General features: G+C 41.7%; 2 protein-coding genes across 3 annotated transcripts in view; one reads left to right on the top strand and one right to left on the bottom strand.

The window, feature by feature from the left end:
• The first annotated feature begins 837 nt into the window (after positions 1-837).
• znf740 (zinc finger protein 740) lies at positions 838-15,599 on the top strand. 2 transcript variants are annotated; one of them, XM_002936636.4, is made up of 7 exons: positions 838-946; positions 5,252-5,364; positions 10,306-10,473; positions 11,531-11,605; positions 11,691-11,814; positions 11,907-12,025; positions 12,602-15,599. In XM_002936636.4, exons 2-7 carry the CDS (start codon positions 5,290-5,292, stop codon positions 12,689-12,691), a joined length of 651 nt encoding a protein of 216 aa, XP_002936682.1. In that variant the 5' UTR covers positions 838-946; positions 5,252-5,289; the 3' UTR covers positions 12,692-15,599. The 2 variants fall into 2 exon arrangements, with proteins under 2 accessions (XP_002936682.1, XP_031753069.1); XM_031897209.1 differs by lacking the exon at positions 838-946 and adding an exon at positions 1,118-1,139.
• A 1,437-nt stretch (positions 15,600-17,036) lies between these two features.
• itgb7 (integrin subunit beta 7) overlaps positions 17,037-23,443 on the bottom strand; it is a 47,183-nt gene continuing 40,776 nt past the window's right edge. The window contains exons 14-16 of the mRNA XM_002936640.5: positions 23,182-23,387; positions 22,058-22,218; positions 17,037-17,422 (exon numbers count right to left, since the gene is read on the bottom strand). Coding sequence (XP_002936686.2) covers positions 17,360-17,422; positions 22,058-22,218; positions 23,182-23,387 — 430 coding nt within the window. The 3' untranslated portion in view covers positions 17,037-17,359. The remainder of the gene's footprint in view (positions 17,423-22,057; positions 22,219-23,181; positions 23,388-23,443) is intronic.

The raw sequence follows: 23,443 nt of genomic DNA, 5'->3' as shown, positions 1-23,443 counted from the left end.
GTGGCCATACACGGACCGATTTTTTACTTACAAACGACCGATTCCCTAACGATCCGATGCTATCGTTAAGTTATCGTATAGTTGGTGGTGTACGAACGATCGTCGTCCCACTAAACGAGCCGACATTATCGTCCCCAAAATCGATCGGCCAGGTTTAAAAATTTTGGTCGTTTAACGATAAAATCTGCCAGTTGGTGTGAGTGTCAGACATTTGTCTTTCAACGATTGTCACGATTGCCAGCAGCGGAAGTCAACGACATTCGATCGTACGTAGATGTACGATCGTACGTATTTTACGATAATGATGCGACGAAATCTTTCCCGAATTATCGTTGCTCGTGGATGGCATATCGTATGGGAACTCGATCGCCATACGATCGTTTGTCGATATAATCGTTCATCGCACAACGAGCGAAATCGCCTCGTGTATGGCCACCTTAATGGTCCCTACAGCCGACTTGAATCGGGGAGAAGACTATGCCTGAATTCCCTGTCACTACTGCAGTCCCTTCACTAAGGCAGCAGAGCTGTAAAAGAGACTACTCTCAGCTATGGCTCCTAGTTGGAATATCTGCATGATCACTAAAGGGCGCATTCTTGCAATTCTCCCAGGAGATTTGTAATGAACCTAGAAAGGTTAACTCGAGTTCTGATGGTGGATTTTCAAAAAATGACAAAGCAAATTAAATCTGGTACATTTTCCATTAAGTATTTTCGGTATTTTCTCATAAACCTGTATATTGACAATTAGGTTTGTATCAGGCGTTTAATAAACAACTAGCATTTGTTATATCAACATCACAGTTACGATTACTGTGCCTCTTGTAAGATGGCGGCATGAGCCGTCGAAATGCGAACTGCGCATATCCCAAATGACCGGAAGTTCAAGGAAAAGGTTCCGGTGCAGCGGGAGAAGTGGGCTCCGAAGCAAAAAGCGGCTATACAGGTACATAAAAAGAAGCGAGGCCTGGTTTATGTATAAGTTGTATTTTCTTGGCGTACTCCGAATATTGTGGCTGCTTCCCGGCGTGTGCTTAGGGGAAAGTGTATTCAGTGGGACAGTGTTTGCACAATGTGGCGTTGCTGCATCAGCTTTTAGTTGCGCCTCTGTTACAGGGGTATATTTTCGGGGTATGAAGGTAATGGTTGCGCTTCGGCCCCCGCTTATTGTTGTACTGCACGTACTATTAGCGCCCTGTGTGTAGGTTGCGCCTGCTGCAGCTTCATAACAAAAATCTGGGGGCGGCAGGTTAGCTGCTCCTTCTATTTATACCTAAGTCTGCCTAAGGCTCCCTGCACCCCGGAACAATAACGCCTTACCCATATACCGCCCTGTGTCTGACCATCTTCCCTCTGACTGCTCCAGCCTGGGCCCTTGTTGTACTGAGGGCACTTTGTTTATAAACACACTGCAGGAATCACGTGTTTATTCCCCTGCTTCTTACTGCTCCTCTCTCTAACCATCTTTATCTCCAGGCCTCTACTGAGTATATCTTGTCCTCATGTCCTCTGTGTCCAAGGCTGGAACGTATAGGCCAGTGATCCCCAACCCCTTGCATGTTGCTCTCAGTGCCCCCAAACCAGGTGGTTATTTTTGAATTCCTGACTTGGCGGCAAGTTTTGGTTGAATAAAAACAAGATTGATTACCAAATAAAGCCCCCTGTAAGCTGATAGTGTGCATAGAGGCTGCCTAATAGCCAATCTAAAGGTCCCCATACACTATAAGATCCACTCGTTTGGCGATGTCGCCAAGCGAGCGGATCTTCACCCGATATCCCCACCTACGGGTGGGCGATATCGGGTAGCAAGGGCTGGGCCCTGGGGCCAAACGATCGGATTGCATTTGAGGTTATGGGGCAGTCGGTTCGGGGACCGCATCAACGAGCCGATGCGGTCCCCGATCTGACTGGATTTTCTAACCTGGCCGATCAAGATCTGGCCAATTTCAGGCCAGATCTCGGTCGGCCAGGCCGCTCTGTTCTGCCCATACACGGGCCGATTAGCTGCCGAATCGGTCCAAGGGACCGATATCGGCAGCTATAGTCGGCCTGTGTATGGGGGCCTTTAGCCCTTATTTGGCTCCTCCATGAACTTTTATGGTGCTTGTGTTGCTCTCCAAGTCTTTTTACATTTGACTGTTGCTCACGAGTAAGAAAGGTGGGGGACCCCTGATATAGGGGATAGCTTTTTACCCCCAAGCCTACACCCATTGTTGTTTAACATGCAGATTCAAAACTATTAAGGGAAATGCACCAAAACAATGAATGTTAGTAAATAAATGAATGAATAATAAATTGGTGTGATAATGTATTAAAATAAGATAGTGAGGATCAAAACCGTACCAAGTACAGCAGAGACCCAGGTGCAAATACCCCGGGTCAATCACCCGATCCAAAATTTATAAATGCTTCTGTGTGCATTAGCAAAGCTCACCGCAGTCCAGTAGTGGTCCGGGTGCCCAGAGCCCCGAACCCGCAGCCAAGGGAGAATTCCAAACTTGAAACGGTAACGCCAGACACGCCAGACAGCAGGATATACTTTTAAGATTCAATCTTTATTCATCCATTAAAAACAAGAACGCCTTTATTCATCCATTAAAAACAAGATTGAATTTTAAAAGTATATCCTGTGTCTGGCGTTACTGTTTTAAGTTTAACATGCAAATTCAATGTAAGCTCCACTTTAAGTTGAACTACACCTCTAAACATTGTTGTGATGGGATTAGTGGCATAAGTGTTCAGCTGCTACAGAAGGGCCATAGTCTGACTTTCCCTGCATAATCAGTGCTTCGGTTTTGCATCTTTTTTACAGATTACTTTTTAACAGTAATTCTTATTTCTGCTGTTATCTGTAATTGCCTTGTTGCTTTGTATTCCTTTGCTGATATTTATACTTTAGTGTAAACCTGGTGCTAAAGCAGCTATAAATAATTCACCGGTTTGTGTGTGTTATTTGTTAAGCATAGCAGGGTTTGCCAATTCAAAGCTCTGGGGTAAGAATATTTTAGTAACCCCCAGATTTCTAGAGTGCTCTATAGATGGCCAGATTTGGTCCGGCAGCTTGGCTGATTTTGAGTAAGCTTCTGGGCCAGCTGCAAGTGTACATTGAGCCAGGAGGTCATTTAAACAGAGGTCCCTGGATCCTGTTGTATTGCAGCATAGTGCAGAAATTTTTATGCATCGTGTTGCGTATTACATCCCCTGATCAAGAAGTTAAAAAAGAGGAGGAATGGGAAGGTGGCCATACACATTTATTGCCACTATTATATTATCTGTTCATTTGGACAATGGCTGATTGGTCAAATATTGTAGAAAATAAGCCAGTTTATGGCCACCTTTGGCTTATAAAAATTGACATATTATACACTGCTGGCTATAGGTAGTTGATATTAAAGCCAATGCCAGTGGCATGTATGCCATGAGCCATAGTCTTTTTTTTTTTTTTTTTTGTGTTAAAAATGTTTTCACTATGTGTGGTAAGATTGGATAATTAGCCCACTATGTAAAAAGTTACTGCAATAGAGACCCATGGGAACCTGTTAAAATAGTGTGCATGTTTATAAGGTAGAGCAATTTCTGTAGATAATTTAAAGACTTGATGTGTTTGTGCCCATATCACCTTAAGCATTCTTTAAATGCAGCCCTTTGGCCAGATTGCAGCAATAGTGCAGCTGCAGCACTAAAAGTTCTCTGACTATGTGCTAAGCATACCTCCTGCCTATTGGTTTTATTTAGAATTATCTATGGTTTTTCTTATTTTGGTACTAATTAGTGAAGAACTGAAATCGAAGCTACTTTCTCTTTCACCATTCCTTGTTCCTCAGGGCAGTTGTGGGAAGAGGAGAAAGTAGATAGTCAGATTTTGCTTTAAATCCTCTAAATAATGAACTCCACTTGATGTGTAAACCTGAGACGTATAAACAACTGGAGGAAGGATAGAGCTTGTTTATATATAGAGCTTAAAGTTAGGGGGTAAGCTATAAATAATAGAAAGGATATAGCAGAACAAAGATTGGTTTTAAAAAAGTATATACATTTTTTTTAAGTTAAAAGAACAGGCAGATCACAGTTTCAGCATATGAGCTACTTCTTTTTCTCAGGTTGAACAGATGTTTATTTCAACTTTAAATGGGGGCGGCATTTCTACATAACAGCAGTTTTTCTACATTTGTGATATTTTTTTTTTTTTTTTGTGTTGTCCCTTCCTTCATTTGGGGAGGTCACCAAACAAGTGGAGTTTGCCTCTAATTCTGTGGGCCAATCAGAATGATCAGAGCATTTGTTGATTGGGCCAACTATCATGTGAGCCTGCTTAGACCTGGACGGAGAGGACTACATTAATGTGGCAATGCAGATTTTCTAGTATTCAGAGGCCCTTAAACGTAGGCTAATAAGCTGCCAACTTGGTCTGCAGAGACTGCAGTTTAATTGTCATATGTATGGCCATCTTTAGATCATGATTGTAGTAATATAATGTGCGTAGATGAAACAAAATGGGCTTTATTGGTAACATGTTCCCTTGGTACTCAGGTCTTTTTATTTTTAGGGCTCTGGCACACGGGGGAGATTAGTCGCCCGCGATTAACTCCCTGTTCGCAGACTTACAGCAGACGCCGGCGACTTACATGTTCGCCGGTGGGATGGCAGGGGTAGGCAACTCGGGGAGATTAGTCGCCCGCGAACAGGGAGTTAATCGTGGGTGACTAATCTCCCCCGTGTGCCAGAGCCCTTAGGAAACTTTGTCCTGTAGAAGGTGTTAGCTTATCTTGTGAGTTTGCAAACAAGGCCTACAAACCTAAATGACCTGACCTCCCCCCCACCGTTCCCAGTTCACTAAATGGCCTGTCCACATTTCTCCTCCCAGTCCTATTTTTGAGCTCTGTCATGGAGGACAGCAGGTTTTTTTTTAAACTGCTGCTGGAGAGACATGAACACACACTGAAATGAATTTAGAATCACCTACAGCAACAAAAATATGTTGAACATGTTAAAATTCTCTTAAGCAGTTGATTTTGCAAATTAAAATAAAATTGGTATTTCTAAAAAATGCCTCACCAGATACGGAGCTGATTTTGCTGGTAGAACAGCTGTTAACATCACAACTAATTTATATTCTGTATTTTTAATGAAATAGAAGTCATAACACACATTTAACGATATTTAAGAATATAGCTGAACTGGATGAGAAGTATATTTGATAGTTTCTTATAATATTTATTACTTATTTACAACCTGCCACCATTCTTTTCAGCACTTTACAAATCAAAACGGGGAAAAGAAGAAAAAACAATGCAACATACAGAAACAAGTCGAAACAAACGGCCAGAGGGCTCTGCTCGTGAGCGAAGTTCAAGTTCAATCAAGGTATGACAAGTTTCCTGTCTTGCTTTGAATGCCCACTATCCTTTAATGAAAGGCTAGGTTAAGTTTTAATGTTACTAACCCTTTATGTAACTACATGAGGCCATAAAATCTGCAATACCAAATGTCTGACCTGATCTTGATGCTTGATGTAAGTCACTGACTTACATGATGTGCTTGCTTGGCATTTTGATACAGTATTATTTAGGTAACTGTTGGGATAATTGGGTCGCAGTTTGCCCATTAAGTACAATTACAGGAGGATGGCAGTCATGTCAATGCTGAACAGAGATAGGATGAGAGTGGCATTTCTCTGGAGAAACGCCATGTATGACGTAGCCCTAATTGTGCTAGGACATATTAGGAAGTTATTTAATAAGGAAAAAATTACATCTAATCCAAGAAAGAAAGTATGGTCATAGAGAAGAGAAACCTATGCAGAATAGTGTCAGGTACCTATGTGATAGAACAAGATAACATGTAAACACACCAAATTCAGGACTCGGGTGAATCCCAGCACTTTTTGCAAAATTTAGTTTTGGTGAATCTCTTGTTCAAGCAAACTGAAGCCTAAAACTGGCCATGCACAGGCTGGCAGTATGTGTCCACTTTGTCACTCCAGATTAAGTTGATCCCTATATGAGACCAAAACAATACCTGGCCAGTCACAAATCAGAAATTAGCCATACTATGTTTCTTAATATCAGGCCAAATTTGTTTATGTACTGAAAAAAGTGCAACTTGAAAGACACTCTATGTAACAGAAAAATGATCTACAGCATGGCTTGAATCTTACGTTAGTCTCTTGCTATGATCCAATTTAGAAGGCAGAAAGTTAGGTTGGTGATAGCCTTAAGTGGTCTACTCCAGATTTTAGAACAGATTAATCTTTGAGAAGTGAAAAGTGTAACAGTGGTTCAAAGAGAGGCTGATATTATAAGTTGTTTAGAGTGAAGACACAGAGCTACATGGTAGCTGCTACTTGTCACGGCTACTAAACTTCAGAAAATACCCTGCCATAGACAATACTGAGAATTGCCTCTGCTAAAACACACGTAGAGACAATTATCAGTAAATGATTAACATTGTCTATTTGTGTAGTCGTGACAAATAGCTGCTACTAGTAACTCTGTGTGTCTTCAAACTTAATTTACATGCATTCACTTATTTTGTCTTGTGTTATTGTATTTATTTATTTTTGAAGCACCACAAATGTGCACAGTACTTTACAAGGCATAAACACAAGGCATAAACACAAAAGGGGGGTATAGTTATTTTAAATTATAAAGTAAAAATATATAAATGCTTAGAGGATTTAATTCACAGTTGGGATCACTGCCTTAAAGAGCTTACAATCTGTTAGGAAAAGAAGACAAAAGGTCAAAAATGGGGTGGGGTATAAGTGCCTAGGTCAAGGTTGTGTTGCTGCAGAGGAATACTAGCAAAGTGCTTCATCTAGAACAGTGCTGTCCAACTCGCGGGCCGCATGTGGCCCGCAACCCCCTTCTGTGTGGCCCCCCCCACCTGTCTGGCTGCTTTGATAACTTACCTTTGTGTAAGCTTTAAATGGTATCAGTACTGGCCCCCTGCATGGTTAACACCTCAGATTTAGGCTGTAAACCCCCTGTATTGTTTAAAAATGTAATCCCCTGTGTTGTTCACACCTTTTAATCCCTACATTGTTCATCCCCTGCATTGTTCACACCTCAGGCTCAGACTGTAATCACTCACATTGTTCACCTGTTCACACACTGTAGGAGCAGTAGAAACCCAAAAATAAACCCTGCACACTATAAAAAGAACATATACTGAGGTGGTACTGCAATTAAAAAGTTTTTTTATACACACAGGCAGGGTAGGGAAGGCAGAGTATGGCACACACACACAGGCAGGGTAGGGAAGGCAGAGTATGGCACACGCAGGGTAGGGAAGGCAGAGTATGGCACACACAGGCAGGGTGGAGAAGGCAGAGTATGGCAAACACAGACAGAGTAGGGAAGGCTGAGTATGGCACACACAGGCAAGGTAGGGAAGGCTGAGTATGGCACACACAGGCAGGGTAGGGAAGGCAGAGTATGGCGGGTTTTTGCTGTACTACCACCATTAATATGGCTATGGTCATGCGATAACATGAGTGTGTTTTCAAGTGGGTGTGGTTTTAAAAAGGGGAGTGGTCAAAACTAGCTTCCATTATCGGCCCTCCACCACGGAGGCCGGAAAAATTCCGGCCCTCGGTGCCACAGAAGTTGGACAGCACTGATCTAGAAGATGATTTTTAAAGGACATGTAAACCCTACATTTTCCTATCATGTATATATGTTGGGCTCGTCTCCCCCCACCTAAACCAAACAATTTGTACTGCATATATCCCCTTTATTTACCAGTACCATCGCATTTTCCCAAAAAAAATCGCAGCTTTGACCCGGCCGCCATTTTCCTTCCCACACATCTTTGATGACATTTACATCTGCAAACTGCACGTGTGCTTTAAAGTTAATGCAATGAAGAATGCAGGCTTGGATTGTGCCCTGTAATGGTTAAACTGTACTCAGGACAGTAGGTTAGGAGAAAGAAACCATGTTTGTTCAGCCGATTGCAAAGCTAGAGCAGAGATTCTATGGAAACAGGCATTTCCATCTCTTCATTGGCTGCTAGACTGCACGGTGTGTTTGGTAACCAGAGTCGATAAGAACTGAGCATGCTCAGTAGCCAACAGCCGAAAATCTTCCTAAGGGAGTGGCTGAGAGGGTTAGAAGAGGAGAGGAAATCTCAAGTGATTAAAGGTATGCTACAGCTTTATTTATAACCTTTGAACAATGGGTGTGGCAGGTATCTAATGATTTCAAAGAGGCTCTTTACTGATTAACTTTTTGCGTGGGGGTTTACATGTCCTTTAAGGAGCTTAGAGCAGGTGTCCCCAAACTTTTCTACCCATTAGCAACATTTAAATGTAAAAAAGTTTGGGGATGTAACACAAGCATGAAAAAATTAGGGGATGACAATTAAGGGCTGTGATTGGTTATTTGATAGCCCAATGATGACTGGCAGAGTACAAGAGGCTCTGTTTGACAGTGCACATAGTCTTTATGCCACCAAATCTTGTCTTAATGTCAGAAACTCAAAAATGAAAACATGCTTTGAGGACATTGGGAGCAACATCAACGGGATTGGTCAGCAACATGTTGCTTACGAGCCACTGGTTGGGGATCCTTGGCTTAGAGGAATATGTTACTGTGGGAGCTTTCCTAATGCAAGGTGGTCTTATGCAGGGTGGTAGAGCATTCCAGAGGCAGGGTGCAACCAGTAAAAAAGTTTTATGCGTTGATGTTTTGGGGAAATGTTTGGTCAGTAGATTGTTCTGAGCTGAATGCAAGGCCCACGAGGATGTGTACGGGGGAGATGAAGCTGATATATAAAGAGGAGCAGAAGAATGGAGTGCTCTAAAAGACAAGATAAGAACTTTATAGTTAGCGCAACACTTGGCCAGAAGACTGATTTTAGAAGTGAGATGGAGGGGAGCGATAGTAAGGACTGAATTCAGTTGTTGAAGATGTGATTCAGAGAAACCAGCTGCTAATATGTTACAGTAGTCTTTCCTGGAGAGTATGAGGGCCTGGTCCAGTTTTTTAGCAAAGGAAGGGACAGACTTTCTTAGAAAGAAACAACATGTTCTGCTGAGCGATGCAATGTGGGCTGAGAAAGTAAGGACTGGGTCTAAAGGTGCACCCAGACACGTGCCTTTGGAGACTAGATGTAGGGTGACGTAGTCGACTATAATGTTAATCAGGGGGAGGGGGCCAAGTTTGGGTGGGAATATAAGCAGTTTACTTCTGGACATGTTAAGCTTAAGGTGGCGAGCAGCCATCCAAGACACTGGCAGGAAGGTGTTGCATCATTTTTGCCTGAATAGCAGGGTTAAGATCATGGCAGGAAAGGAAAATCTGTGTTTTATCTGCATAAAGGTGATAGGAGAAGCCGAAGGATGTGATGAGAGAAGAGCCCTAAGAAAGACTCTTGGGGCCCCCCAGGAGAAAGATCAGCAGGTGGAGAGGTAGTGTCAGAAACTGTTACACTGAAGGTGCCCGTAGAGAGACAGGATGATGACCATGATACAGCAGAACTGCTGATACCAAGCATTTGAAGATGTTTTAAAAGAAGACAATTATCAACTGTATTGAATGCTTCAGAGAGATCCAGGATTATGAGTATGGAATAGTGTCCCTGGTTATTAGCAGCATGGATATAATTGATGAACTTTGTAAGAGCTGTTTCAATAGAGTGATCTGCGCGGAAACCCAACTGAAAGAAGTCAAGAAGATAGTTGGTATGCAGAAAGTTCAGCAAATGGTTGGAAACAATCTGTTCAAGGAGCTTGAAAGGAAAGGCAGGAGTTAGATTGGCCTGTAGCTACTTGGGGAAGCTGGAACAGTGGAAGGATTCTTGAGTATAGGTGTGACAAGAGCATGTCAGCTTAGAGGGATGAGTTGAAAATGTGTTGTGCAGGAACAATACAGCAGAACAGATCTTTTAGGAAGTGATAGAATGGGATCGAGGGAGCAAGTGGTGGCTGGGGTGGAGGAAATCAGTTTTGGCACTTCATCTTCAGTGACTGGGAGGAAGAATTCAAAGGATGCTCTACAGAGCTTTGTATGGCTATGCAGTTAGTGGTTAGGTTAACGTATTTTTGGAGATACGTTTGATATGGGCACGAATATTAGTTGCCTGTGAATAAAGCAAATTTACTTAAAGCTGGATGCCATTGGCTATAGGCATTCACTAATCCAGTCTCCTTTATTTTTTAATCGGGTAAATGCTTAACCTGCACTGACTTATTTGAAAAATAAGTAAAAATATTTTTCTGCAATCACTCTTAGAACACAAAGTTCTAACATCAGTGCTGCTGTGATGGCAGTGTCCCCATACTTAGCCTTTACTCTCATGCAGAATCGCCTTGCACGCTGCCAGAATCTTTCTGGGCTGGGGTTGCTGGATAGAGAAACTAGCAAGACACTGGGCATGCTAAGTGCTCTTTCCAGAACTGTCAAGACCGAAGATGATGATGAGGAAGATGTGGTGGAAATTTCAGAAGAGCAAAAGAGCCGCTCCAAGCCGGTATGTGGCCAGTCTTGAGAAACGTTACACTGTGCAGCTCCCGATTATTGCCGATTGCTATCACACCGCTAGTTTGCATGCTAAGTCAGACTCCTGCAGGCCAGTTTTGGCCAGCTTAGCTCTCCGCAGTGTTGGATAAAAACTGATCCTTTTATTCATCAAGGTAGCAATAAGTTGATTGTTAATGTATCAACTGTAATTTTCAGTTTCCAATTCATTTCCAATTCATTTAAATCTATAGCCAGAAAAGGGAATCTGAAAGGCGTCAGAAGAAAGATTATTATACCTAATACTGCAGAAGGGAATTTAAACCAACGATCAGTGCATGGAAAGAAAATAGGGCTTATTTACTACATCAGAAGCAAATCTATACCATTACATCAACCTTTATCATCAAATGATAAATTAGTTTTAATCAGTTGACCACTTAGATTGCAAGCTCTATGGGGCAGGAGCCTCCTTCATCTCATGTCTCAAAGTATGGCACTTAATATGTGTGCTTGCTGCACTATTACTGCATTTGGTGTGATACATAATAGGGAGAATGAAAAACCATAATCCAATTGCAGGGCTTTCTTTTTCTTTGTAAATGGGTTTTAAGTGTTTAAAATGCTGCTTTGCACTAGTGCAACTTTTGCATCTTTTAGCAGGAACTTTCAGTTAACTGGCATCCTACTCGTTTGTGCATGTAGCCACTGGCCAAGTGCTTGTATTCCAACCATGTAACTCTTTGACAGGTGACTTCCCAATGTAAATATATTTTTATGTAGGGAATAAACACAAGTTTCATTGAGTAACGTAATATGAGTAACATCAGTAAGTGCCATTTAGAAGGATTTATTTTAATGGTTACTAACAGCTCTTGTGAATTCTGTAGTTATTAATGCTTTGTTTAGCACTACCTTTGCACAGTTGTTGGTTCTCAGAACTACAAAAGGGAACTATTGTAAAAGATGTAGTTACGTCAGTGAGTATTTACCATGCGGCAATAGAATCATGTGATTAGGGCAAATACCTATGTATTGTTTCCATTACAAGCTATCTGTTCATATTGTAGGCTCAACAGAAAGAGACTGGAAATGGTCTTCTTGATCCAAACCAGGCTACTCAAGCCAGTAAAAGCCATAAGAAGGTATGAAACATTTTATTAGATGACAGAGTTAGAGAACACTTACCCTTTACCACTTTGCCTTTGTGACATCGGGTCTGTTTTGCAGGCATATCTTACTGATGAGAATGCTTCCTATTCGTTCAGTATGCACAGGAGTTATATCTGTGAGCACTGTTATGGGGCCTTTAGGAGTAGCTACCACCTTAAAAGACACCAATATATTCATACAGGTGAGCAGAGAGCCCTTTGTCACATGCTGTGTTGTTAATGTTGTGTTATTACTGTCCATGACTGAGATTTTTGCTACATCCTTATCTCACAGGTGAGAGGCCTTATGAATGTGACATGTGTGAAATGAAGTTCATTCAGAAGTATCACCTGGATAGACATAAACGGGTTCATAGTGGGGAAAAGCCGTATCAGTGTGAGCGATGCCAACAGGTAAAATTCATAATCTGTTGTATTCTTTTTATTATCTTTTTTCTAAATTAGACTTTTACCATCTGATGCACCTCATACCCTATAAAGAATTGTCCTATGTATGCCAGAAGCTGCAAAAAGTTCTTCTCCAGCTGTTTCTAATGTGTGCATTCTTGGCTAGTCTTGCTAATTGGTGGAGACAGATATAAAGAGATGCAAATCCAATAGGTTAAACGTCAATGGGACAACTGTCTAGTGGGGTTGCAGTATACAAAGTGTCTATGAGATTGCTCCATTTGTAGTAAACTCTGCCTGTCATTTGGTTACTGTTGTTTTTTTTTTACAAACTGCACCTATTTTTACATATCCATTTACCAGTCTACCCTGGTTTCTGAAAAGGGTTCCCTGTGTCCCACCATGTGTGTGCTTTTGTTTCTCTTATTGCCCCTTCATACTGCACAATTCAAATTTCCAATACTTTTACCTTATTTTTGCCCTGTTGTTGGAACAGAACTATAATAAGAGGGTTTTCTCTTATTGGAACGTTGGCTTACTTTTTAAGCTCATCTACATTCACCTTTTTTTGTCTCTTGATAGGCCTTCTCACGGACTGACAGACTTCTGAGACACAAACGGATGTGCCAAGGGTGCCAGTCTAAAATCGGGGAGACAGATTATATGTTGTAGTTTGGGAATTTATATGCATCATCCTGTAGCTTGGAGACCCAACATTTCTTATTCCACTCAGGACAGGTTTATTGTAGGCTCTGGTGTTTTTTGCAACACCACAAACAGATACTGAAGAGACAACTCCTTAACAGAGTGGTCTCTCTTTACTCTCAACAAACACATTTACTTGTTCTTATTCAGAGAAAAAGAATAAGAATTTTAACAGTTTGTGACCTGAAAAAAAAGACTGATTCTTGGACCTTCATAAGCAGCTCCAAGAGTATCAAATGTGGCCCTCTAGTGGAACAGATGTATTATTCCCCCACCTCAGTAACAGCTACTGTCTTGAGTCCTCATCTGTCCTTTTTATTTCTATCGCTGAGACCGTGTCAGTTTTCTAAGTAACATTTTTAGAACTTGCATTTGAGGAAATATCCCTAATGATAGTGTAAACCTCTTTCTATCGTTATTTGATTTTTATATATATATTGATCTCATGATTGTTTTTGATGGGGCCAAGAGTTTGAGTTTTCTTTTTTTTACCTGGTAAATTTTATCTGGTAAATTTTGATTTTCTCTGTTTAGAATAAGGTCCTTCAGTACCCATCAGATATTAATTGTTACACTTTCAGAGATTATTTCTTCTCCTTTATTTGTTTTGAAATTGTGATGCATATTAACAGGATAGGAAATGCGAATCCTCTGAAATAGGGTAGCGACGGCTAGTTGCCTTGTTGTCCTTATTTATATGGTGTGATGCCATGTCACACTGAGATAGTTCCACATACATTTCTTTGTTTTTTTTTTTAAAAAATTTTGAGCAGGTGACCTGCAGTCCACTAACACTACACTAACCAGTTACACAGGAATTTCACCTTGCAATACATTTTTAGTGTGGGGTTTAGTATGGTGTTGACAGTGGTATAAATTTTTATTAAAATCTATTTTGCATCCCTCAGGCCCAAACTTAAAACCCTGTGTTTTTTTTTTAAGCCTCTGATTGTAAGGTGAGATTTTTCATATATAATATTCATCTGTCCATTCTTGTTTCAGTCTGCAATTCAAACCACTACCTGGTTGCCAGGATCCCTGGGTCTCTAGCAGCAGCCAGATTGCCGATTAAACTTGCAAGAGAAAAATATAATGAATATAAAATTAAATAGCAATGGAAAAAAACACAGGCCACTTGCAAGTTGTTTAAATGGGTGGCCATGCTAATATGTATAACCGAGCAATATTGAAAGCATTTTATTTCATGCTTGTAAAGTATAAAGGCTGGGTTATTACTATTATAAGCAGGCCTTGGTGAATAAATGGAGGTCATGTGGTCTATATTATACTAAATGTCAGTTTAAAGGTAGACCAACCTCTTAAGGTCATCCGGCTGACTTTTCCTACTGTAACTTTGGAAACTGAGATGCTGTTATCACCCACCCTCAGTTAGCCTGTGCCCTCGCTATAAAGGCAAGTCAGCCTGCCATATGGTAGCTACACTGTTTCTGACTGTAAGCTGGTTAAGACTAGCAATATCATTATTCGATTCCTACTGGGGAGCAAAAGGTTGCAGATCAAGCACAGTAGCAAAGATGTGAATAAAAGGAAATGATTTACATGAGATATGTATGTATATATACACACACACACATACATACATACATATATATGTGAAATTCATTTTTCTTGCTCATCAGCTCCCACTACACACTTAGAAGCAAAGCAATGATGTGGAATACTCTAAGGCAAATGGTTTTAGCTTTATAAAAGCTGTGATATATTTTGTTTCATGTCACTTGCGTGCGGTTTTTATTTTTCTGATACTGATTTATCATTTGAAACTGGCGCCAGTGCACTAATCAGTAGTGAGACACTGCCAGTGGTAATTTGGATGGACTGTAGCTTTAAAGAAACCATATTTTGCGCTTGTCATTTAGTGAACCCTAAAGGTCTATTGTGTGTTCTTTTGTTTTTGAATATACTTTTTATGTCATAATCAACATGGAACTATAGGGCACAGATGCATCAATAACATAGGCATAGCACCTGTAGTGAGTCTGTCTTCCATTATAAAGTATGCCCTCCATCTACTGGTTGTAGAAGCAGAGGAGATGCACCAGTACATAGGGGCATGGGCCATAGCCATCATACTTTGTCCAGCTAATTACAAGTAGTGTGCGATGTATCCGATATACAGCATGGATATGGGTTATAGTAAGGTGATTTTGTCAAACAAAGAAGACTGCTGAGTTCTGGGGAAGACTGGCGGCCATAAAAATGCATTGGACGGTCTCATCTGGCTCGAAGATCTCCCACAGTTGTTCAGCATTGGTCTATGTGATTTAACATTTCATTAATCCATACATTTTCCAAAAGAGCCACAGGACCAGTTTTAGGTCAGCCCAGTGCAAATGGGGTATTTGCCCCCAGCCTTATTGGGTTATTTGGGTAATGTAGTACAAAGACTTTATTGATCGTGTTACCATTATTGGGTATATTAGTATATATTTCATGGATATTCATCCTGCGGCTCCCATGTTTTGACTGCAGTGCTTAGTTTCTGGCTGTCAGAAGGATTTTGGGAGTTGTAGTCCAACAGCTATAAGGCCACATCTTGGATATCCTAATATATGTATCCTACCCCCTTGGAAATAGGGGTCCTAGCCTTTCTGCATTGCCAGGGGCCCTGTTCTCTGTCTTGCTGGTTACCTGTTGCAAACAACAGTAAATCTACTGCTATAAAAGGCAAAGTATTTTCTTTATATGTTTATTTACATCATAACCTTTTTATTGGTTTTCTTTAACATTAGACTAGATGGAGAGCTTTTTTTAATTGTAGATTTTTTTTAACACTGTACAGTCTGTTGTACCCTTTCCCCCTCCTACTGCCTGGGTGTTTAGAATATTTAAATAAACGTGTTTTTGATACATATTCTGTTTTTTTTTTTATGTTTTTTTGTTTTGTTTTTTTTCATTTTCCAGTAACTCCTCTTCTCATTGTAGGTTTATTTTCTTGCTTTGTGTATCTACACATTGGAATTTGCTTAACAAAAATGAGTCAGCGTTGTGAGAAAAATAAAAACAAATGACACAGGGTGTATTTGTAATGCATTGACTTTACTCTGCAGTATGTTTCTGTTCTTAATTAGATAATATTTTCTTAAACTACCTGCTTGCACTTGAAATCAGTAAAGCTGGTCATTCATGAGTGCATATACAAGCTCCTGTCTTGGCGCATTCAGACCGAGTAGGCAGCTTATTGTCCTATTTATAGGGACCTGCCAATGGCCTGCTCAGCCAGTATCTGCCAGATTGATTTGATGCGGCCCTCTCTTGACAGGTCTACCTAGGCGCTCACTTTGCTTTGCCTAATGAATGGATCTAACAATGGATGATCTAATCATTTAAAAGAGAACAAAACCCTAAAACCAAAAAGGGGTAGAAATAATGATCAGTGTTTTCAAATGTGTTTACATTTTTCATATTTGGAGAGTCAGAGACCCACATGCTCAGTGGGCTCTAAACGGCTGTCAAAAAGCTAAGCTTAGAGGTTGTCTTAAATTATCAAGAAGAAAAAGAGACTCATCTGTCATATAAGCTGATGCTACATGGCTGCTTATTAATTCTAATGCCATTTGCACTAATTTTTGAGCTGCCATGTAATCAGAATCTGAATTAGTAATCAGCCTTATATTGTATACATCTATATATAGTATATTGTGACATGTATATTCTATATACAGTATATTGTGAATGGGCCCCTAAGCTCAGGTAAGTAACAGCAGCACAGAGCAATGTGCAGTGAATTCAGAGGCACAGATCTTCCCTGCTAAAATGCTGTTGTTGCCTTGGTCTGGTACAGAACCCCAAAACATTGTGTAGTATTTCTAGCCTACGTCTTTGTAAAGCTTTAGTTCTCCTTAAAATTCTATTTTGCTATATTTGCTATTCTAATCTATTCTAGATTATTCAAAAGTATCTAGTTCATTTCAAGATTTTCCAACCTTTCTATATAAATTATGTGGGCCAGAGCTCTACAGTGTTTCCAGTATATATAGCTATGTTACCAGAAAGCTCACCCACTTCTATGCAGCTGTTGGTCTTGGCCACCCTGTCAAGGAACGCACACAATCAGTTGTCTGCAGTAAAAATGCTTTAATGGGGAACAGGATGGAAGTTCAAGTGATAGCAGCAAAACAAGCAGAGAAAGACCATAAGAGATCTCCTGACGCAGCGCGCTGCTAACAAAAACCATTTGCGCGTTCCAGAAATATGCATGCATCTTACAATATCTCATATTTACAGTTATTTCCCACCACTAAAGAACAATGTTAGAGATACATAAATAAAAACAATAAATACACAATAATGACCAGTGTTACACTGTTTATTATGAACTCAGTGCTAAAACATTTAATCTCTGCAGTGTATTGTTTATACTCGGCTATATAGTATAGTATACATTTGTATCAGCTTTTTAGAAATGTTAAAATAGGCACAGGCCTTGGCAGTGGACATAGAGTCCATTATCCTTTAAAATTCTGCTCCATTTATCTGAGATGCATTCTGGGTACTCCTTTAGTGCAGTGTTCTGAGAAAACCATACAGGGCCTCCATATATTTCCCCAGGTCTGAATGGGAAACCAAAACAACGTTTGGCCTGACGCTGAAGAACAAGAGGTTTCTTGCTTACTACTCAATGAAATGTGGGTTCTTCACAGTTGTTGTAGCACTTTTATACAGAGGATTGTTTAGCTGTAACGAGAAAACCCCAAAAACTGGTTTATATTCAGTTCTTTAAAGTGGTTTAATATTTATCTGTAATTGTATTTAATACCACTACCAATGAAATAAACACGTACAGAGCTGTGAGCCAACCCCATGTCATGAGGGAGATTATGATCCACTCCAGGCTTATTTAGACTTCATGTCATCTTATCTTTTGACAGGACTGGATCATTATCTCTGTCATGACATGGGGTTGGTTTACAGCTCTACATGTATGTAGGTGGCAGGGTTCCAGAGAATTATCTGCACCTACAGAAATCTCAAATTCATTTAGTCAAATCACATTACAAAAACACTGCATTTCAGCATAAGAATCTGATTTCATCTGTGAAACAAGGCGGTGGCATTATAACAGTTTGGGCCCGGCTTTGCTGCCTCTTGTTTGCCATTATTAATGGGTCTATGAATTCTGAATTGTACCAGCAAATTCTAAGGAAAATGTCCCCCCCACACCAGCTACTGAAAACAAAGGTTTACATAAACTGTTGCTTCACACTTATACATCACTCTGGTTCAGTTTGGTTCTTATAATCTAGTTTTAAGACAATTCATGTTTCATATTTATGGAAAAATTATTTTAAAAAATGTACACAAAATTTCAAGCACCCCTAGTTTGATGGCACATGCGCACACCTTTTTACAATACTTTGCTGTAACTGTTATTAGATATGTATGCTACCTAGCAGGACTAAGAGCAGCACACACTAATACCTTGATGTAGTCATACTAAAAATCATAGTTGAGCTGTCCTAGAGCCTACATGTCTTCCTGAACTGATATATATACACACAGTATATAGGTGGTATCTTGCAACCAGCCATAATATCACTGGTTATTAAGCTGCATGTTAAAGGAAAAGGAATGGCATTTTGATGTTTTATTTCCAACAATAGTGCAATCTAGAACACTATATTTTGTATAAAGCTTTACCATACCTGAGTAAACAGCCCTAGAAGTTCTGTCTGTTTGTTTAAGATAGCAGCTGCCATTTTAGCTTGGTCTCACTAGCTTCTGTGCTGCAGCTCTGGCTGCTGGTAGCTCAGATTACAGAGCAGAGTTTGGAGGCAAAGAAAGTTGAGATGGGAGGGGGAGAGAGCTGCAAACTGATCAGACTTGTGCCATGCCCCGAAGGATTTTTCTGAGAGCTGGAAGTCTGATACAGAAGGACTTAGTGCAGCGTTTCTGTGTGTGCTTATGGCTGTATTTACATAGACCTTTCTGATAAAGCTTACTTAGTTTTTACCTTTCCTTCTCCTTTAAAGGGGTTGTTCACCATTGTACAACATTCACAAATATAACAGTTCACACAAATAGAACAATCTTTGCCATATATAGATAACAAAAAACGTGCAGCTAAAGAGATATTCACCTCAGAATAATTCCCTATGTTGGGGTCAGTGACCCCTATAAATGCTACAGTTGCTTTTTTACTTCCTTATATGATGTCATGTATAGTGCCTCCAGCAGACTTAACTCCTATTGGCTGTGTTTCCTGCCAGTCTGGCACTGCTTCCTGTGCAATGACCTTTCATTTTATCAAACAGGTTAGAGTGCACAAGCCACCAGTGTATTGGTCCAGTAGGAGAAAAGTAAGGGCAAAGCCTGGGCATAATGATGTCAGCATATAGGAAGTTCTCAGTGTGTCAGGTTCAAAATAGGCCACTCCCATCCCATCAGAAAACTGATCAGAGAGGCAAAAATGGAAAATGGATTTTCTAACATGCTGAGAGCATTGTTGGTGGCTTAATAAGAACATTGAACATTGAAGGTGAAAAACCCATTAATATTGTGAAAGAATTGTGCTGGTTGCCTCATTGGATTCCAGTATGTATGGATTCACCATGGCATTCCCTTTGTGTGCTGATGTGATCAATAACAGAATACAGAAGGGCACACAGACTTTACTTTTGGGTCTATGGCCAATCAACATTTATTACCATTATTTTACAGCATTTATTAATAGCAGCAAGTGATGGCCCAAGCGTTGGGAGAAATAGCATACTTACCATTACACTCTGGCTGGCTGAGTTGCCTATTCTGCCCATGGTAGTGTTATAAAATAGTAGTATAAAACACAATATACTATATATAGTTACTATATATAGTTACTGGTTCCAAAATGCTGTAGTCATACCTGTTTGTCTAACTCTGTCCCAATCGGCTTCGAATCAAGGAAAATAAATGTAGAGACAGGTACTTGCTGAGCTTGGCTGCAGATTGATTATGATTAGTATATGGTTTGCTGCTGAGCTCTGCAAGTACCTGCATCTACATTTGTTTTTTCTCTGTACTATTATAGTATATTAGTAGCATTGTATTTGACTTGTGCAGTGTACAGTACAGTGTACAGTGGCTGCCTTCATCCCTAGTTGATATCAGAGTTTGGCACAGTGGTGTGTTATAAGTATGCCCCAGCTTCTCACCCCCAGTTACAGCTGTACCCCACTGCTCACCCCCAGTTGTTACAAGTGTACTCCACTGCTCACCCCCAGTTATTACAAGTGTACTCCACTGCTCACCCCCAGTTATTACAAGTGTACTCTACTGCTCACCCCCAGTTATTACAAGTGTACTCCACTGCTCACCCCCAGTTATTACAAGTGTACTCCACTGCTCACCCCCAGTTATTACAAGTGTACTCTACTGCTCATCCCCAGTTGTTACAAGTGTACTCCACTGCTCACACCCAGTTGTTACAGGTGTACCCCACTGTTCACACCCAGTTGTTACAGGTGTACCCCACTGCGCACCCCCAGTTGTTACAGGTGTACCCCACTGCTCACCCCCAGTTGTTACAGGTGTACCCCACTGCTCACCCCTAGTTGTTACAGGTGTACCCCACTGCGCACACTCCCAGTTGTTACAGGTGTACCCCACTGCGCACACTCCCAGTTGTTACAGGTGTACCCCACTGCTCACCCCTAGTTGCTACAGGTGTACCCCACTGCGTGCACTCCCATTTGTTACAGGTGTACCCCACTGCTCACCCCTAGTTGTTACAGGTGTACCCCACTGCTCACTCCCAGTTGTTACAAGTGTACCCCACTGCTCACCCCTAGTTGTTACAGGTATACCCCACTGCTCACCCCCAGTTGTTACAGGTGTACCCCACTGCTCACCCCCAGTTGTTACAGGTGTACCCCACTGTGCACCCCCAGTTTTTAAAGGTGTACCCCACTGCTCACCCCCAGTTGTTACAGGTGTACCCCACTGCTCACCCTTAGTTGCTACAGGTGTACCCCACTGCGCACACTCCCAGTTGTTACAGGTGTACCCCACTGCTCACCCCTAGTTGTTACAGGTGTACCCCACTGCTCACCCCTAGTTGCTACAGGTGTACCCCACTGCTCACCCCCAGTTGTTACAGGTGTACCCCACTGCTCACCCCCAGTTGTTACAGGTGTACCCCACTGCTCACCCCCAGTTGTTACAGGTGTACCCCACTGCACCCCCAGTTTTTAAAGGTGTACCCCACTGCTCACCCCCAGTTGTTACAGGTGTACCCCACTGCTCACCCCTAGTTGCTACAGGTGTACCCCACTGCTCACCCCTAGTTGTTACAGGTGTACCCCACTGCTCACCCCTAGTTGTTACAGGTGTACCCCACTGCTCACCCCCAGTTGTTATAAGTGTACCCCACTGCTCACCCCTAGTTGCTACAGGTGTACCCCACTGCTCACCCCCAGTTGTTACAAGTGTACCCCACTGCTCACCCCTAGTTGCTACAGGTGTACCCCACTGCTCACCCCCAGTTGTTACAGGTGTACCCCACTGCTCACCCCCAGTTGTTACAGGTGTACCCCACTGCACCCCCAGTTTTTAAAGGTGTACCCCACTGCTCACCCCCAGTTGTTACAGGTGTACCCCACTGCTCACCCCTAGTTGCTACAGGTGTACCCCACTGCTCACCCCTAGTTGTTACAGGTGTACCCCACTGCTCACCCCTAGTTGTTACAGGTGTACCCCACTGCTCACCCCCAGTTGTTATAAGTGTACCCCACTGCTCACCCCTAGTTGCTACAGGTGTACCCCACTGCTCACCCCCAGTTGTTACAAGTGTACCCCACTGCTCACCCCTAGTTGCTACAGGTGTACCCCACTGCTCATCCCCAGTTGTTACAGGTGTACCCCACTGCTCACCCCTAGTTGCTACAGGAGTACCCCACTGCTCACCCCTAGTTGTTACAGGTGTACCCAACTGCTCACCCCTAGTTCTTACAGGTGTACCCCACTGCTCACCCCTAGTTGTTACAGGTGTACCCCACTGCTCACCCCCAGTTATTACAGGTGTACCCCACTGCTCACCCCCAGTTGTTACAGGTGTACCCCACTGCTCACCCCCAGTTGTTACAGGTGTACCCCACTGCTCACCCCCAGTTGTTACAGGTGTACCCCACTGCTCACCCCCAGTTGTTACAGGTGTACCCCACTGCTCACCCCCAGTTGTTACAGGTGTACCCCACTGCTCACCCCCAGTTGTTACAGGTGTACCCCACTGCTCACCCCCAGTTGTTACAGGTGTACCCCACTGCTCACCCCCAGTTGTTACAGGTGTACCCCACTGCTCACCCCCAGTTATTACAGGTGTACCCCACTGCTCACCTCATTCCATTGTGCATTACTTCTCTCTTTCTGGAAGCGATTGTACTCCTGTCTGTCATAGATTTCCACAGTAATACGGAAAGCTAAAATAATGAGGAGTCCAATAAAGACGATGCCGAGAGTCAGGCCAAGGATGAGATGCTTTGTTACAGGTGCAGTTTCTGTGGGGACAGATTAGGAAAAATGTTGTAAATTTGCTAAATTAAATAAAGCAGGATTAAAGATGTCCTGGTCTTTCCTTTAACATTTCTTTAATGTTTGCCCAAAGGGACATTTACAATCACCCTAAAAATAAAGTGGACAAGACTGATTACTGGAATGGATTGTAGCCCATGGCCTACACCTCTGTGCATGGGCTCTACCAAATCATGTTCCACCCCTCACATAATATTGTGTTTGCTCAATATAGAATTTGCAGATTCCATGTATGGATATGTTTATGTATACTTTTTATTACTAAATTACACTGTGTACTTTGAAAATAATTTATTCTACTGTTTAAAATGTCATTCTTTAACCAATAAATTTTTTTTTAGTTGTAATAATGGTGTGTAAGTGCCATCTGCATTGTGCTGGATCCTATACCTTCAGTACCAGCTAGCACCACACAGTGCCGCTGTTTGAGACAGCTATTATTCCTCCTACTCAATGTTATTTCCCAAGTTGTGTCTGGAATTCATATTTATCCTATTTTTCCTGCTTGGGTGCTATTCTTATATCCACCACCAGGTGGGGCATGTTAGCCCCACATTTTTAGCAATGCAAAGATTTTTTTTTTAATTTCATTTTGATCTTTTTGGACTGTACTGTACAAGCTAATTGAGACCAAAGGCACATGGGACAGTTTCCCAGCAGTGCATTTTAGCTGGCTGATAAATGGCTGATGCTGCCCATGCTGTTTCCTGGTGTATCTAAAGCTGCCTGACACACCAAGTACAGTTACAAAGTGCCCTGTCTCCCACTGCCCTTATGGGTTATGGCACACTGGAAGATTTGTCCCCCACATCAAATCTCCTGAAAATACCTTTACAATAACTTGGGGGTGTCAGGGTGGTTCCAAAGGTGTTTATACCAAGTGCTAGGCTTAGAAGGTTGCCTGCCGAACTCTGTATTTCCTTATTTACCTTGCTTTTCTTCCACGGTTACATGAAAGAAATCCCCCTCTTCCCTCACAAGGAATGTAATGAAGTCTTCTCCCTTTTCCTTACACAGTTTTTCCCTGACTCCAGTGAGAGGGGCTTTGGCCAGGGTGACATTTATATTCTGACAGGAGGAGCTGCAGTTGTGTTTCAGAAAGCCCTTTCCAAATGCTTTGCATTCCGCGCAGTTCCTGCAGGACACAGAGAAATAGGGGCCATTTTATACAATAGCAGAACCTTATGATAT

Source organism: Xenopus tropicalis, chromosome 2 (assembly GCF_000004195.4).
Source record: "Xenopus tropicalis strain Nigerian chromosome 2, UCB_Xtro_10.0, whole genome shotgun sequence".
Lineage (NCBI taxonomy): Eukaryota > Metazoa > Chordata > Amphibia > Anura > Pipidae > Xenopus > Xenopus tropicalis.
The sequence above is the reverse complement of the archived record's forward strand: the minus strand, read 5'-3'. Positions and strand labels throughout refer to the sequence as shown.